This window comes from Nansenia antarctica, assembly GCF_963989245.1.
Source record: "Nansenia antarctica genome assembly, chromosome: 2".
Lineage (NCBI taxonomy): Eukaryota > Metazoa > Chordata > Actinopteri > Argentiniformes > Microstomatidae > Nansenia > Nansenia antarctica.
Genome location: NC_137675.1, coordinates 37,775,105 through 37,793,695, shown reverse-complemented (window position 1 = coordinate 37,793,695; position 18,591 = coordinate 37,775,105). Strand labels below are relative to the sequence as shown.

Below are 18,591 nucleotides of genomic sequence, written 5' to 3'. Positions count from 1 at the left end.
CTTGCAATCACTCTGGTACATGGTAATATTTGTCTAATCTGTCCAGGAGACAGGAGGCTTTTTAGGTACTTTTTAACAAGCTGTAATCTGACCATCCTTTTTTAGGATAACTAGCAGTTTGAAGCTTGCAGTGAAACCTCTGTAGTTGGGCTGGTGATGTATTCGGCGGATGGTAGTTTCTGACACATTCACGTCAACCTCCTGGAGAGTGTTCCTGGTCTGTGGGACAGTTGTTCTACCTTCTGGAGAGTGTTCCTGGTCTGTGGGACAGTTGTTCTACCTCCTGGAGAGTGTTCCTGGTCTGTGGGACAGTTGTTCTACCTCCTGGAGAGTGTTCCTGGTCTGTGGGACAGTTGTTCTACCTCCTGGAGAGTGTTCCTGGTCTGTGGGACAGTTGTTCTGCCTCCTGGAGAGTGTTCCTGGTCTGTGGGACAGTTGTTCTACCTCCTGGAGAGTGTTCCTGGTCTGTGGTACAGTTGTTTTGGATTTGTTGTTAATTATGGCGAGCATTCTTCGGTCATCCACTGTAGAAGTCTACTTTGGCTCACAAGTGCTTTCTTTATTTTTGAATGATATTTATTACAATAAATATATCATGTATAATTACAAACTGTTGATTTTGGGTAAGTCTAACGTTTTGGTTATATTTCTGTTTTTTTCTGGTATTTCAGCCTCATGAAGGCTTCCTTGACTTTTATTGACGTCTCGTTGGTCATGTGGACAGACACCCATAGCAGACTGGAAAGTGTTGAATCAAATTGACAGCTCTTGTATGCCTGCACAAATGGTGTGATAGAATACACCTGAAAACATCAGAAACATCATGTCATGCCGATTGTCCAATATTTTTTGGTGCTCTGAAATAGGGGGAGTCATTTCTAAATGGTCAAACCAATCTGAAAAAAGAAAACAGTGAATTAAAGCTGAGAATATGTATGTTAACCCCTTATAAAACATGTCAACTTGAATATACACGAACAAACAACTTGTGTTTGTTGTGATATATTGTATGGAGAGGCAGAATGTTTTTTTCAGTCTGCGTTATTACAGGCTCTCAGATTACACACACACACACACACACACCTATACACACACTCTCACACACACACACACACACACACACACACACACACACCTATATTTGAAATATATAAAGCTTGCGATGTTGGAAACAGATTGTGTCTTGTCGCTAAGGAAAGCAGCTGACAGTACCTCATGCTCCTGTGACCCAACTCTCTGACTGTGTTTACACTTGGTATCAACATGCTCTCTGTGTCACATTCTGATTGGGCCTGCACGTTTACACAGGTGTAGACGATTTGGGTAGTGGTGGCCTAGTGGATAGTGAGTTGGACTGGTGATCAGAAGGTCAAATCCCACCTGGGAACACCACCACTAGTGTGCCCTTGAGTAAGACCTGGGAACACCACCACTAGTGTGCCCTTGAGTAAGACCTGGGAACACCACCACTAGTGTGTCCTTGAGTAAGACCTGGGAACACCACCACTAGTGTGTCCTTGAGTAAGACCTGGGAACACCACCACTAGTGTGTCCTTGAGTAAGACCTGGGAACACCACCACTAGTGTGTCCTTGAGTAAGACCTGGGAACACCACCACTAGTGTGTCCTTGAGTAAGACCTGGGAACACCACCACTAGTGTGTCCTTGAGTAAGACCTGGGAACACCACCACTAGTGTGTCCTTGAGTAAGACCTGGGAACACCACCATTAGTGTGTCCTTCAGTAAGACCTGGGAACACCACCACTAGTGTGTCCTTGAGTAAGACCTGGTAACACCACCACTAGTGTGTCCTTGAGTAACACCTGGGAACACCACCACTAGTGTGTCCTTGAGTAAGACCTGGGAACACCACCACTAGTGTGTCCTTGAGTAAGACCTGGGAACACCACCACTAGTGTGTCCTTGAGTAAGACCTGGGAACACCACCACTAGTGTGTCCTTGAGTAAGACCTGGGAACACCACCACTAGTGTGTCCTTCAGTAAGACCTGGGAACACCACCACTAGTGTGTCCTTGAGTAAGACCTGGGAACACCACCACTAGTGTGTCCTTGAGTAACACCTGGGAACACCACCACTAGTGTGTCCTTGAGTAAGACCTGGGAACACCACCACTAGTGTGTCCTTGAGTAAGGCACTTAGCCCTAAGTTACTCCAGGAAGACTTGTCCGTATAGTCTCTAAGGCTTCGTTCACACGGCAATGAAATGTGACCCAAATCCGTTTTTTTTGCCGACATGCGACTCAGGTCTGATTTATGCATGACCGTGTGAACAGCGCAAGTCACATGAAATCGGATTATTTTAAATCCGACCTGGGTCGCGTTCAGAGGTGGTATTATATCGGATACATATCTGATATTTAGCAACGCACCCTGAACTGTCAAGTCGCGTTTAATGCGACTTTTACGTCACTCTAGCAGGGTTGCCAGATGGGATTGAAAATGTACAGCCTAACCAGTTTATAACCGCTAAATCCAGTAGCCCATTCGGTGGTAACCCGCCCCATCTGGCAACCCTGCACTCTAGACGCACTTGCTCATATCTTGCTCATATCTTTGCCGGCTACCGCTGCACAAAAACTTGAAAATGAAACCGGTTGTAACGTTATCAGGTTATCCTATATATGTTATCATGTTATCATATATATTATATATCATACATCTAGATATACTTGCAGTATACAGAGTAGACCTGTATCCTACAAAGAGACTTAGATTTAGATTTAGTTATCTAAAAAATAATTAGACCCCTATGCTTTCTTTTATTTATTTTTTTGTTTCTTTTTATTTTACTACTCAATCTTTTCAGTTTGTAAAGCGTCTTTGAGTGTCTAGAAAAGCGCTATATAAGTCTAATGTATTATTATTATTATTATCCATAGTTACTTCCGTAAGCAGTGCGCTGCACGTGACATCCTGACGTCATTGTTATTGTCCTTCTGCACATGTGGGTCTCTACCTGCAAGTTATCTGTATCTGTAAGACACACAGTATCAACTTTGTCCCCTTATGAAGGTGTGGCAGAGGACGGGCCGCGAGTGATCTTCAATGTCGACCTCTGGCATCCGAATGTGGCTGCAGCAGAGAGACAAGCCCTGGACTACATTTTCTGCCCTGACCAATGATCTACGATTCTCACTGTGAGCTTCAGGGGCAAGGTCTCCCGATTCTAGCCTGGCGGACCATGCTCTTTAACCTCAACCTCAGCATTCCAGTCAAAGTATCACTGTGTATCACAAGTGAAACCACTGAAACAGTGAAACCAGTGAAAAGAAGCTAAAAAAGCGGTCATCTATGATCACAACTTGTCACCCTTTGCTTTACCATGTTAATAAGTGGATTTATTTTGTATTGCACCAAAGTTAGCGACAACAATATGTTTCGACAGACAGACAGACAGACAGACAGACAGACAGACAGACAGACACACACACACACACACACACACACACACACACACACTGCGGGAAGCATTTTGGGAAACTCACTCGGGAAGACGGATGATGGTGCTTGTGGACAGTAACAGCTATAAGTGTTTTTCACATGCATTTTACCATGTGGTTATGAATGAAGAAATGAGCCAGTTAACGTGACACAGAAATATTAATTTTAACTTTATTCATAATTTATCCAATTCACATGATGTATTTACTGTAATCACAAACCACGACTAGTACTAGCAAATACCACAGCTGTGAAAGAGTAACATGTATTCCAACAATGGTTTTTATTACCCATATCTGTAAAATAATTACTTTTTTATATACTTTTTTATTTTATTTTATATAATTTAAGTTTTCTATTTTATTTTTCTCAATAGTGCCTCTTTTATTGTTTAAATGATGATCTCCACTGGCATATACAGTGGTATTGTTTTTTTTGTTTGTTTTGTGTGATTATGAGGAAGAGCCTGCAAATGCAAAATCCTACAGTATTGGAATGCATATCCCACAAGCATAACTCACCATCAATATCGATGCAGCACATATGCACTGGGTACGATATGCAACTAATAAAAGTGTGTCCCTCTATGACATTTTCCTGAACCTAAATGATAAAGAAGAAGCCACAACAAACATTAGGAGAATACTCAGGTGTGAAGAATACATTTGTGACATGGTCGTTAGTTTAACTTTTGTTGTAGCTTCATAGTAGTAACTAAATTAGAATCTTAGTCGTGTTTCCAGTAGTTTACAACTTGTTTGCCAAGTACAGTAGCAGTGTAGTGAGCTGTCAATACTCACTACACCCCCACCCCCCAACAATTTATTTTTAATTGAAATTGAACTATTATTACTGTTACGGTCAGATAGGGAACCCAAGCGCAGACACAGACAGAGACAGGTTAAAGTAAAATAAAGTATAATTTATTTTAGGGAGTAGGCAGAGAATGGTCGTAGGGCAAGCGGGGGGTCAGGCAGGGGGGCGTAGTCAGCAGGCAGGCAGGGGGTTTAGGCAGGAGGGGTGTCGGCAGGCAGGCAGGGGGGTTAGGCAGGAGGGGTAGTCGGCAGGCAGGCAGGGGCTTAGGCAGGAGGGGTAGTCGGCAGGCAGGCAGGGGCTTTAGGCAGGAAGAGTAGTCGTTAGGCAGGCAGGGGTCAGGCCGGTAGGGCAGGCAGGCAAGAGGGCAGGTAGGACAGGCAGGCAGGAGGGCAGGTAGGGCAGGCAGGCAAGAGGGCAGGCAGGAGGGCAGGTAGCAGGAGTCCGGTAGGGGTACTGGGGGGTAAAGGCAAAACAGGGGTAAGTAGGAGGCAGGTACAGGCAGGGTAGTAAATAGGTAGGGGAGCTGGAAGCGTATCTTTACGGTAAGCTGAAGCTACGATCTGGCAGAGAAGTGAAGGCTGGAACGGGTCTTTATGCAGGGCTAACGATGAGGTAATTGTGAAACAGCCGGACAAAACGCACACCTGAAGCCACTCCTGCCAATTAGAGGGAGAGAGAGAGAGAGAGAGAGAGAGGGAGAGAGGGAAAGAGAGAGAGAGAGAGGCACTGCCCACTACCTAGAGGTAGAGGGCGTGACAATTACAGCCCTTGAACTTCAAATGTCCCTATTATCTGTTTCCTCACTGCTTCCTACGTAAAAGATAGTAATTGTTCCAGAGTGAGGCGTCCGTTATAACCAGTTTCCTCTGTGTTGCACATAGGGTTAAAAGTATGGTTAAACTTTGTTTACTACAGTTTGATACAGTTATATGTTACTTTGGAATTTTAAATTGGTTAATTGTGTTGATACTCTATTCTCATTCTTCCTATGTGTATTCAAGTTGTTGAGTGCTAGATAAAGGTTCTGTTAAAACAGCACGGCATAACCATGGTTCTCCCCTCCATGTCTATTGTTCACACGCACCGTTAACAACACATTAGAGTCGAGTCATCGGCTTCAGGTATTGGCTTTGAGCATAAACTCCTTTCATTGTTACTTGAGAGCATGGTAAAATAGCATTTTGGGTATTCTTAATGGCATCTAGGATCCAATATGATTGAGTGTCTTATCACACAGGGAGGAGCAAATCATTATCAATCTTTATTAACCATCAAATATATTTTGGAGTCAGATATAATGTAAAGTTAACTCATGTTCATTTGGTCATGTGACCACTTGTGTCCGTTGTATTATAACCATAACCGTCTGAAGTTGTACTTGGGAATAAATGTATGTCTTATTCTTAACCTGTCCCTCTATTCTTCAGTGTTTTCATTCCAATTCTTCAGTGGTTACTGAATAAACTTTGTGGGCTTGGCAAAGTCTTAGGCCCTGTCCACACCTATACGTTTTTTTGATAAACGTGGATTTTTATATTCGTTTTGGGGGGTTCGTCCAGACGCAAACGAGTTGTTGCCCCCTGAAAACGAAGATGTTTAAAAACGCCTGCCAGAGTGAAGATGTTTAAAAACGCTGTATATTCGCCGTATATTGTTTACATGTGGACGAGATAGACAGAGCTTTTTGTATTCGTCACGTCATCATGCATGTAGATTTCTATGATCATGCGCACTGCAGCTGTTTGCTGTTCCCTCCAACGTCATATCCTAAATCCAGTAACTACTTTGTTTACAACAGGAAACGGTGGTCGAGGCTACACAAGCGAGGAAAATGGATGTGAACAAAGTGCTTCTAGTTGTTTCACTGTTAACTGGACTTTTTTTTACCTGTTTACAGATAAATGCACAGTTAATGATCGAGAACATTGAGAGACAGAGGCGTCTGATTGGCCAGCGGGGCTATGGGGATAATAGTATATCGCCGACTACTGGTGTGGAATGCTCAATGCCAGCGTTTATATTGCGTTCATGCGTATGCATGTGGACACAGACATTGTTTATAAACATGCTGGTGTGGACGGTAATATTTTTATATACGAAAAACGTTTATCAAAAAAACGTATAGGTGTGGACAGGGCCTTATTCTGGTAGTTGACAAAGTTAAGAGTGAACTTCTCACATAAGGACTTCTTCCGATCGTCAAACACAGTTTTTGTTTTTGCTCCAGTTTTTCACGAGTTGAAATCAAAGATCTAAGATTTGTTCTATATACACAAAAAAAACTATTTCTCTCCAATTTTGTTCACAATTTTGTTTAAATCTTTGTTAGTGAGCACTTCTCCTTTGCCGAAATAATCCATCCACCTGACAGGTGTGGCATATCCAGATGCTGATTAGACAGCATGGTTACTGCACAGGTGTGCCTTAGGCTGGTCACAATAAAAGGCCAACTCACTATGGAAAGTGCAAGAGAGTTGGTCCCTAAAAAATAAAGCAACGGCTGTCATTTGGAAGCTTTTCGGGTTCCGACAGAATGACAAGGGCGAGCCAGCAAATCTTGACGAGGCTGTGTGTGAGGCTGTGTGTAAGGCTGTGTGTGAGGCTGTGTGTGAGGCTGTGTGAGGCTGTGTGTGCAGCCTGGTCTCACACGGCAGACGTCAGAATTCAACGTTTTCCATCGCATCCAAACGTCGAATTCCGACGTGAGATTGCATCCAAACGTCGAATTCCAACGTGACATTGGGGTAGCTCGTTCTGAAAGCGCAGGGGTGCGCCTGCTATGTGCGCCTGTCGGGGCTTCTCTTGGGATTATTCCATTTTGAATTGCACTTGCATTAATTAGTTATTCCAATTGCACTTGCATTAATTAGTTAAGCCACATTTTGAGATACAACCAACGGAGAGGGTTAGGGTTAGGGTTACCCTAACCCTAACCTTAACCCTAACCCTAACCCTAACCTTAACCCTAACCCTAAATGTGGCCTAACTAATTAATGCAAGTGCAATTCAAAATGGAATAATCCCGAGAGAAGCCCCGATAGGCGCACATAACAGGCGCACCCCTGCGCTTTCAAACGAGCTACCCCAATGTCACGTCGGAATTCGACGTTTGGATGCAATCTCACGTCGGAATTCGACGTTTGGATGCGATGGAAAACGTCGAATTCTGACGTCTGCCGTGTGAGACCAGGTTGGTGTGTGAGGCTTTGTGTGAGGCTGTGTGTAAGGCTGTGTGTGAGGATGTGTGTGAGGCTGTGTGTAAGGTTTGTGTGAGGCTATGTGTGAGGCTGTGTGTGAGGCTGTGTGTAAGGCTGTGTGTGAGGATGTGTGTGAGGCTGTGTGTGAGGCTGTGTGTGAGGCTGTGTGTAAAGCTGTGTGTGAGGCTGTGTGTAAGGCTGTGTGTGAGGCTGTGTGTGAGGCTGTGTGTAAGGCTGTGTGTGAGGCTGTGTGTGAGGCTGTGTGTGAGGCTCTGTGTAAGGCTGTGTGTGAGGCTGTGTGTGAGGCTGTGTGTGAGGCTGTGTGTGAGGCTGTGTCTGAGGCTGTGTGTAAGGCTGTGTGTGAGGCTGTGTGTGAGGCTGTGTGTGAGGCTGTGTGTGAGGATGTGTGTGAGGCTGTGTGTGAGGCTGTGTGTGAGGCTGTGTGTGAGGCTGTGTGTGAGGCTGTGTGTGAGGCTGTGTGTGAGGCTGTGTGTGAGGCTGTGTGTGAGGCTGTGTGTAAAGCTGTGTGTGAGGCTGTGTGTAAGGCTGTGTGTAAGGCTGTGTGTGAGGCTGTGTGTGAGGCTGTGTGTAAAGCTGTGTGTAAGGCTGTGTGTGAGGCTGTGTGTGAGGCTGTGTGTGAGGCTATGTGTGAGGCTGTGTGTGAGGCTGTGTGTGAGGCTGTGTGTGAGGCTGTGTGTGAGGCTGTGTGTAAGGCTGTGTGTGAGGCTGTGTGTGAGGCTGTGTGTAAGGCTGTGTGTGAGGCTGTGTGTGAGGCTGTGTGTGAGGCTCTGTGTAAGGCTGTGTGTGAGGCTGTGTGTGAGGCTGTGTGTGAGGCTGTGTGTGAGGCTGTGTCTGAGGCTGTGTGTAAGGCTGTGTGTGAGGCTGTGTGTGAGGCTGTGTGTAAGGCTGTGTGTAAGGATGTGTGTGAGGCTGTGTGTAAGGCTGTGTGTGAGGCTGTGTGTGAGGCTGTGTGTGAGGCTGTGTGTGAGGCTGTGTGTGAGGCTGTGTGTGAGGCTGTGTGTGAGGCTGTGTGTGAGGCTGTGTGTGAGGCTGTGTGTAAGGCTGTGTGTAAAGCTGTGTGTGAGGCTGTGTGTAAGGCTGTGTGTAAGGCTGTGTGTGAGGCTGTGTGTAAAGCTGTGTGTAAGGCTGTGTGTGAGGCTGTGTGTGAGGCTGTGTGTGAGGCTGTGTGTAAGGCTGTGTGTGAGGCTGTGTGTGAGGCTGTGTGTGAGGCTCTGTGTAAGGCTGTGTGTGAGGCTGTGTGTGAGGCTGTGTGTAAGGCTGTGTGTGAGGCTGTGTGTGAGGCTGTGTGTGAGGCTCTGTGTAAGGCTGTGTGTGAGGCTGTGTGTGAGTCTGTGTGTGAGGCTGTGTGTGAGGCTGTGTCTGAGGCTGTGTGTAAGGCTGTGTGTGAGGCTGTGTGTGAGGCTGTGTGTAAGGCTGTGTGTAAGGATGTGTGTGAGGCTGTGTGTAAGGCTGTGTGTTAAGGGCTGTGTGTGAGGCTGTGTGTGAGGCTGTGTGTGAGGCTGTGTGTGAGGCTGTGTGTGAGGCTGTGTGTGAGGCTGTGTGTGAGGCTGTGTGTGAGGCTGTGTGTGAGGCTGTGTGTAAGGCTGTGTGTAAAGCTGTGTGTGAGGCTGTGTGTAAGGCTGTGTGTAAGGCTGTGTGTGAGGCTGTGTGTGAGGCTGTGTGTAAAGCTGTGTGTAAGGCTGTGTGTGAGGCTGTGTGTGAGGCTGTGTGTGAGGCTGTGTGTAAGGCTTGTGTGAGGCTATGTGTGAGGCTGTGTGTGAGGCTGTGTGTGAGGCTGTGTGTAAGGCTGTGTGTGAGGCTGTGTGTGAGGCTGTGTGTAAGGCTGTGTGTGAGGCTGTGTGTGAGGCTGTGTGTGAGGCTGTGTGTGAGGCTGTGTGTGAGGCTGTGTGTAAGGCTGTGTGTAAGGCTGTGTGTGAGGCTTGGTGTGAGGCTGTGTGTGAGGCTGTGTGTAAGGCTGTGTGTAAGGCTGTGTGTGAGGCTGTGTGTGAGGCTGTGTGTGAGGCTGTGTGTGAGGCTGTGTGTAAGGCTGTGTGTAAGGCTGTGTGTAAGGCTGTGTGTGAGGTTGTGTGTCCTTGCACACCAATGCGTTTTTTACGTCCGTTAAAAAAATAAATTAGAACTCATGTTGTGTCAATCACGCTTGCACACCGAAACCGTAATATTCGTCCGTCAAAAAAAAAATCGGAACAGGTTCGATTTTCTGCGTTTTTCGCGTCCGTCAAAAGCCTTTTGACAGTTGTTATTGACCACTCCGCCATGGTATAGACTGGGACACATCGTCAAATTAGAACTGCAGGACAGTTGGATTAATGTTTACAGAAGTACAAGTCTCAAGTATTATCTCGGCGGTTAGTCGAGTGAAAGAAAACAACATACAGATGATAATTCACACAATATAATACCACGAAAGCGTACGGCACTAAACAATAACATTCATTTGGGCAGCATCCTACTCAAACTCAGGCAGAAGGGCAGGGTCCGGGCAGGTGCACACTGTGACAGACTGCCAGTGCATCATACAGGTACATAATTCAGCATGGTTATAGAGGTTTCTTTTTCTATTCTACTATTCTATTCTACTTCTGCTGTCTGCGTCTCCCTGGGTATTCCTAGACCAGATGGCAAACAGTAAAGAAATGCCACAATATACCAGGACTTAAGAAACGAGATGCCCAACAAAGGATTTGACAAACCCTGGCCTATTTTGCGCAACAAGTAGACTCTGATGCAGCGGAGACAGGGTTGCCAGATGGGCTGGTTTTTGGTGGATTTAGCCGTTTTTAGACTGTGGTTAGGTTGGAAATTCTCAATCCCATCTGGCAACCCTGAGCGGAGAGTCTACACATGGTATGATTACAGATATCACACTGCAGGAGATGCACACCACGCTTTGTTAAAAGAAATAAAGATGTATTGTACTTTTCTACTGATAATACATTCTACTGATGTGGTCTACCATTTGGTTTTAGTTACAGTATATTGCTCTCAGTTGTTTGTACTGTGGTATATTTTAAGTTACTTGAAACACACACAGATACCATGAATTTGTATAATAAGGCTTTGTAAAAGTCTGACCCCTCCTTTGGGCCTACAGGAAGCATGTTCTCTGAACAATGGGGGTTTTACGACAAGCCACATGGTCGAACACACACACACGCGCACACACACACACACACACACACTTTTTCTCAAACCAACCCAGAGAGAGAGTTTGAGAAACAATCGATCAGCTCCTTATTAGGGCAGAGGCCAAGGAGCAAGAATCACGATTGGTCAAGAAGCATTGAACTGATACTGTGATGTGGTTGGCTCAAATGTGAGCTGGGGCAGGTATAAAACTTGAAGAGACACAAGGATCATTCTCTTTGTCCTCGGACCCCCACCCTGATGCCTTGTGTTGATGACCTGATCCTGTGTAACCTGATCCTGATGACCTGATCCTGTCTTTTTTGAATAAATAGTCTTAAACTTTGCTCAAGACCTTTTCCTCATTTTTGACAATCACCAGACGACGAATATATTCTACAAAGTGGCGAGCCTAATGGGAGAAGAATTTTAGCCTTTGAATCACCGTCGGTTTTTGCATCTCTTCAATTCAGCACAGAGGTGAGTCTTCTGCAGAATACCCCTCCCTCGCTGGATTTTCGCCAGGCCAAGGCGGAGTTGTGCAAGATTGACTGTGTCTATCAGATGAGCTATATTCAAAAGAATCTTGATGTGTTGAAATATAATATCTTTAAGGATTGGGTAGGGGCTGGACAATTAGCCGGATTGTGAAATCTGTATATGTAAATATAGTGATTTGATTGTTCGATACGTTAAAATATCGTGTTTGTTGTACAGCAGAGAATGACCTGCATGTAGGGCTTGTTTTGGGAACGAGCTATTAGCATAAAACTGTGGAAAAGACGTTTTCCCAGTGGGCTGATAAATGTTTTAGATCAGAAAATAGTCTGATGAGTGTATTAATGTGTTAATATTTAGGGGATAAGTATTCCTAATTTGATAAAGTGTAATTGGACTGTGAAGTCTATTTTGTAAGAAAGAGCATACTTGTGAAATAAGTTGAAATAGACGCCGTTCTGAATTCGCCATTGCTCATTGTTGTCGCGGACACGCGGAGAAACAAAGGCCATTAAATTAGCCTTTAACTTCTCTTGGAAAAGGAATGTGAAGAAGCAATGGTCAATGGAGAATATTAGAATGAGATTAATTTGGTAAATAATACGTTTAACTGCATTGAAAGATAATCTTGATATTGCTGTGTCGTGAAAAGTAATTTGTTTGTGAAAACAAGTTGTGTTAAAGAGATTGTTTTAAAGCAGGCCCCAACACGGCCGTGGGTTTTCAAGAACAATAAAGCCCCCCCTCTTCCTGCTCTGCAAAAGCGCACACACAGTGGAACATTCCTTTACAAGGGAACCTGAATTTGATTAATTTCATTACTTATCCCTTACAGATAAAGATAAATTCATTCACATAGATTGTAGTATTTATAAAGATAGAGATAAAGTGAATTGATCATCGGGGTATTTTAAATAGTTTAGAATTACGGTTAAAACATTCATAGACTCCATTTCACACGGAGGAGCGGGCGCATGCGCATTAGCCGGAGCGCATTCCACAAAGGGCGTAGCCCAGTAAGAGAACACGGGGTTCGAAAAGAATACTCTTTTTTCCATTTTACTTTTCTTTCCTTTCACCTCTCCCCGCAATAAAGTTGTGATTGCTGAATCACGGATGCTGAAGCATTGTGTTTGTTAGGAGAAGATAATAGGTTGTGACTTAAGACCACGAAAGAAAGTTTTGAAGCAATCGATACGCAAGTCGGTTGCTTAGCTCCATCTGCTGGCCAAAACACGACAAGACATTTTTAAACACTGGTTCTCTGCAGTTTGAGGAAACACAGTCCTCCTTCATAGATTGGTGTTTGTAAATGATTGTTCTATATTACATTACTTTAATTAATTAAATTAATTACTAATTGGTTAGGCAGGGGATTAGGCACCCCGAACCTAGCCAATAACAGGCGGCGGTGGAATTGCAAAGTTCCGAGGGCACGTTAAAAACAGTATATAGTGCTGGGGAGAGGACTGAAGGCCCCCGTTTCTGATGAAGTATGAATGAACATACTACCGTGGTACCGTCTAGTCGGCGCAGCTGTCGCATGTAGGTGTGTGGGCAGTGCGTGGTACGTGGGCGACAGCCCACACCTAGCGGGATGTGAGAGGAAGCTACACCCGTGAACAGGCAAGGCTGGTGTAAACGGTCAAAGTTTCTAGACCCATAGCGAAGTGGGCTAGGGATCAGACCGTCGGTTCCCACCTGGGCGGCTAATCACCGCTACAGGGCCAGTGTTATACATTGGCAGGGGGTCGCTATCGACTGGGTCACCGGCCGGTTGGGTCGCTCAAGAACGTAAGGCCATATGATATGGCAGTAGCGCTCAGCTCAATGTACAGTCAGGCCACCATAAGCTGAAAGCGACGTACAGCTAGTAGGCGAGTGGTGCTTTCTGTGATCAGGGCTCTGAAAAGGAGACGCCTGGGAAGCAGAGAGGCTGAGATGAGATGTCCTTTGGAAAGGACCTCAGCGGAAAGGGTTCCAGCCTGAGACTGCGCCCTGGGAAGAGGGGAGGTCTGAAGGAACCAAGTGTGAATTAATTATTCAGATCATTCATTATCTGTTTCACAAAACTTTGATCAATTGTTTTGTGATCATTTAATGATAACCATTCCTTTTTGATAATTTGATAATAGCTGAATGACTTCACAGGTTTGCATCAATGAAGTGTACGATTGTACAATGACTAAGTCTAACTAATTACATTTACATTTACATTTTTGGCATTTAGCAGACGCCTTATTCCAAAGCGACTTACAATCAATACATTTGAATACTAAGCATGTGAATCAGCAGTCCACCATTCGTTGCAGGAAGAGTACTCTAGCTCGGGCCCGGGGCCACTGATAGAAGGAAAAACCTTCTCCCTATTATCGCCTTCTACTAAAACTTTTTTTTTTTTTTATTATTATTACTGGAGAAACTGAGAAACAGTACAAGGGGGGCAATAAAAGTTCTTAGGGACACAGTAGAGGGGAAAGCGGGTGTCTTTAGGAGACGTAGTGGTGAGGGTCAGAAGATGTCTCAGGAGGAGCAGTTAAGATGTAACCTGAAGAGATGGGTCTTCAGTCTACGACGGAAGATGGGTAGTGACTCTGCCGTTCTGACAGCCGTGGGGAGCTCATTCCACCAGCGGGGAGCCAGTGTTGTGAAAAGACGTGATCGGGCAGCCCGACTGCTGTGTAGAGGAGGTGGGGCCAGTCGGCCAGCCGAGGTGGAGGAGCGGAGTGAGCGGGCAGGGGTTTGGGGGGTTACCATTTCCTTCAGGTAGGCAGGGGCTGTCCCTTTAGCTGCCTGGTATGCAAGCACCAGGGTCTTGAATCTGATGCGAGCTGCTATCGGGAGCCAGTGCAGGGTGCGAAGGAGAGGGGTGACATGCGAGTATTTGGGGAGGTTGAATACCAGCCGGGCAGCAGCATTCTGGATGAGCTGCAGAGGTCTAATGGCTGAAGCGGGGAGCCCAGCCAGGAGTACATTGCAGTAATCCAGGCGGGAGATGACCAGTGCCTGGATCAAGAGTTGCGCTGCCTCTCTGGTAAGGAATGGTCGTATCCTTCTGATGTTGTAGAGGACGAATCTGCAGGAGCGAGCCGTTGCTGCAATGTTCTCCGCACAGGATAGTCGGTTATCCAGGATCACTCCAAGGTTCTTGGCTGTCAGGGAGGGGGTTACAGTAGAGTTCTCCACTGTGATGGAGAAGTCTTGGAGAGGGCAGGCTTTCCCGGGGATGAAGAGGAGCTCTGTCTTATTAAGATTGAGCTTGAGATGGTGGTCAGCCATCCAAGTTGAAATGTCAGCGAGACATGCTGAGATACGGGTTGCCACGTGTACATCAGACGGGGGGAAGGACAGGAAGAGTTGAGTGTCGTCTGCGTAGCTGTGGTAGGAGAGCCCATGTGAAGAGATTACCGAGCCAAGAGACTTGGTGTAGAGGGAGAAGAGTAGGGGCCCTAGGACGGAACCCTGGGGAACTCCAGTGGAGAGGGTTCGTGGAGAAGATAGCGATTCTCTCCAGGTCACCTGGTAGGAGCGGCCCGCCAGGTAGGAAGAAAACCAGGAGTGTGCGGTGCCAGAGATGCCCAGGTCTGAGAGGATGGAGAGAAGGATCTGGTGATTGACTGTGTCGAAGGCAGCAGACAGGTCAAGGAGAATGAGAACAGAGGAGAGGGAGGAAGCTTGGGCAGAGTGGAGGGCTTCCGTGACAGCAAGGAGCGCAGTCTCAGTGGAATGCCCAGCCTTGAAGCCGGATTGGTGGGGGTCTAAGTGATCCATCTTCCGGAGATAGTCAGTCAGTTGTTTAGATGCCGCGCGTTCAAGGGTTTTGGAAGGGAAGGAGAGAAGGGATACAGGTCTGTAGTTGTGGACAGATGATGGGTCAAGGGTAGGTTTCTTGAGGAGAGGCTTGACTCTGGCTATTTTGAAGGCCGCTGGGACAGATCCAGTGGATAGGGAGGAGTTGATTAGGGTGGTAAGGTAAGGAAGGATGTCGGCGGAAATGGATTGGAGAAGGGGGGTGGGGATGGGGTCAAGAGGGCATGTGGTTGCCCGCTTTGATGTGATAAGTGTGAGAATCTCATCGGGGGAGAGGGGGGAAAAAGATGACAATCCAGAGATCGAGTGTCGAGGGGAGAGTTTGGAAGGGGTGTTAGCATTGTTAGTGGGAACAGTGTTAGCATTGTTAGTGGGAGGAGGGAGCGGTGGGGGGACAAAGGTGCTGCTGATGTCGTGAACTAATCATTCATTCCTTTCAAATAACAAGTCGATTTCTTTACAGGTTGTAATTAATAACTAATCATTCATTCCTTTCAAATAACAAGTCGATTTCTTTACAGGTTGTAATTAATATTCGTATTTTACATCTTTTATTTCAAATTAAGTCCTTTTTCACAGCTTTTGATTAAAGAATAGCAGAACAGTTCCTATCTGAGGATTGAGCAGTCAAAGGTTTTGTAAATCGGCAAAGACTTAGAGCGTGACCTGCCCTTGTAGTCTGAAAATTGTGTTGAACAGCCTTTGTAGTTTAATAATTAAGTTGACCTGAACTATAATTAGTATTGAATGAGCAATTAAGTGACACATATTCATACACAATAAGGAAAAAACATTTAAGTAAAAAACACACCCATAGATTACATTTAGATTAAAACACACACATAGATTACAGTTAAGTCAATAACACACAATACCACTGAAACAATCCGTTGTTCGAGGTTGTAGTGATTCTGTGTGGACAGCTAATACAGTTAAAAGTCAGACTAGCATCTGTTTAGCAGATATGGGAGCAGAATCCAGTAAAATGGTAAAGGCTGTTAACAAAGATAGTGGAATATTGGCAACTTTATCCCCTATGGCTATAGTGGAAAAAATGAATCCTCTTGTTAGGGAAATTAGCAAAATGTCTACGAAATGGAATATTCGTTGGGCAGACATTGAACAACCGTGGCCAAAAGAGGGCGCCTTTGATTTACAAGTAATTGCAACATTGGAGATACTTATCAATGTACACAAGGCACATCAGAAAGGGAAATATAGGTCAGAGAAACGCAAGTTAGAATTAGACATCTTAGACCTCTTTAAGGTAGAGGGGCAGAAATTAGCATCAGCTTGGAATAAGAAAACAGCTCAGATGGATCTAAAAGAAAGAGATGAGTTGGCCAAAGCACTGGAAGAGAAAGTGAACATTCCATTCTCACACATGTCTCCAGTCTCCAGTCCTCCTCCCTATGCCAAGGTACTGGAGGACAATTCCCAGCGGATCTACCCTCAGGTCCCCGTCCTAAGTACGAACGGAGACTTCACTATCCAAGATGAGTATGATAACGTACTAGAGAGGGGAAGAGCGAAAGTGACCGTGGATTTCGAACCAGAGAACAAGTCAGGTGCCAAACAAAAGAAGAAAGAGAAGGGATCAAAGGACAAGAAGAAGGGCGGAAAGGAAGACCGTGAGGAGGACAAGAGTAACAAGACAGATGACAGTGAAGATGACAGTGGAGGTGATAGCGAAGGTTCAAGTGATGACAGCGATGCACAGGGAGGCTACAATGCTCAGGTCAGAAAAATAATAGCCAGGGCCGAAAAGCAGGGAGGGACAAGACGCTATAAGAAGGGAAAAGAGGAAAGTAGTTCTGAAGATGAGCAGAAGTCTCTGAAGGTAGAGAAGAAAAAAGAGAGCTTAAAGCAAAAACAGAAGAGGCTGCAGAAAGAGGAAGAAGAGAGGGAGGAAGAGGAGGAAGAAAAGATGAAGAAACGCCGCGGAGATTCCTAAAAAAGGAAGAGAGAGGAAGAGTCAAGAGAAAGGGCGAGAAAACTCCACAGGAGAATCCTAAGAGAGGAAGAAAGCCACAGACGACAGATACAGGAACTAGAAGCAGAGGAGGAAGAGTATCGTCAAACTCAAGCGGCATCATCACATACATCCCAGTTGAACTTCCCAAGGTCCGCAGCGACACCAAGGCGGGACGAAAAAACGAAGCCACTAGTAAGCGATTATGGCCTAAGGAGCACAGGGAAGGCACCGGAGGAAGAGGAAATTCAGAGGAACTTCCCGGTGCTGATTCGAGGTAACAAGATAGAATATCGTCCTTGGAATCATACAGATCTGTCTGAAGTGATAGAAAAGCTCCCAGTCCTGGAAGATGGTGGACACCCATGGACGACAGAGGTAGACGTGAGACTGACAGGAACGCAAGCAGCGATGGGAGACCTGAAAAGACTCTTAGCTACAATTACAGGATTGGACACCATGCAGGACATATTGATGAAGGCAGGACTTCATAGATATATCAATACATCAGTTTATGATCCAGAGCTCTTCGCAGCAAACAGAGGCAAACTGTGGAAAGCAATCAGGGAGACTTACCCTACTCACATTCACCCAGACAATATCATTGTGAAGCCACTGGGGGGAGATGAGAATCCCAGGGGTTTTGTTGCCCGTGTGCACTCTCAATGGAGAAGTGTGACAGGGAAGGACGCTGAAGATAACCCGTTAGAAAAAGCCATAATCAGGGAAAAAATACAACAAGGTCTCCCTACCCCAGTTAAGAACAAGTTAGCAGAAGTGGTGGGGCTACGACACATGAACAAGGCTGTTTATATAGACAACGTAGCACACCAAGTAGAATTATTTAGAAAGAAGATTCAGATACAGAAGACACAAGACGAAGAGTCACTCAGAAAATTAACTCAAGTACAATTGACTGAAGGCAAGAAAACCAGAGAGAGAGTGCAGGCTATATCCCTACAGGTCCCATCTCAGCCACAGCAACTGCAAACTGTCCCTCCCCAGTCATACCCACAGGGGCCACAAGGGGGGTATCCATACCCACAGGGGCCACCAGGGGTGCAAGTGGTTCGATACCAGCCATACAACCAGCCTGGCCAAGGACCACCACAAGAGGGATGGACCGCAGCAGGGAAGAAGATGCTAGGACCATGTTACCAATGCGGCCAGTATGGACATTTAGCCCGTACCTGCTGGAAGAAGAACCAGGGGGGCGCAGGGGGGAAACAAAAAGGAGGATATAGGCCCCCTGCTACACCGGCTCCAGGAGTGGTGAACCCCTACGGAGGCCCAGCAGCTGGGCTATAGGGGTGCCCAGAAGATCCGAGAGGGGGGTGCCAGCTGGTGGTGACAAACAGGCCTGAAGATGAACCTACAATATGGGTGTCGGTCAACCAACGTCCATTAGAATTGATGGTGGACAGTGGAGCAGCCTATACCTGTCTGAAGCCTGAAGACGCCACGCACCTTCCTATGTCTGGGAAATATGTGAAGACAATCGGATTCGAAGAATTAAACAGCTGATCCCTACCACTGAGCTTGTAAGCTTAGAGTACAAAGGACAGAGAGCAGATCTGTCAATACTTGTATCAGAACACACGCCAATAGGGCTGCTAGGGAGAGATGCACTATGCCAATTGAACTGTACAGTGAAATGCACACCTGACGGCTGTCAGGTGACAGTGC

The 18,591-nt window shown here is 45.9% G+C and overlaps 1 protein-coding gene across 1 annotated transcript in view; it reads left to right on the top strand.

Moving 5' to 3' along the window:
- The window catches only part of asphd1 (aspartate beta-hydroxylase domain containing 1), a gene marked incomplete at both ends in the record, with an annotated part of 38,052 nt that extends 34,906 nt beyond the window's left edge, over positions 1 to 3,146 (top strand). Inside the window, 1 exon segment of the mRNA XM_080524801.1 lies at positions 3,037 to 3,146. Coding sequence (XP_080380927.1) covers positions 3,037 to 3,146 — 110 coding nt within the window.
- Positions 3,147 to 18,591: the final 15,445 nt, after the last annotated feature.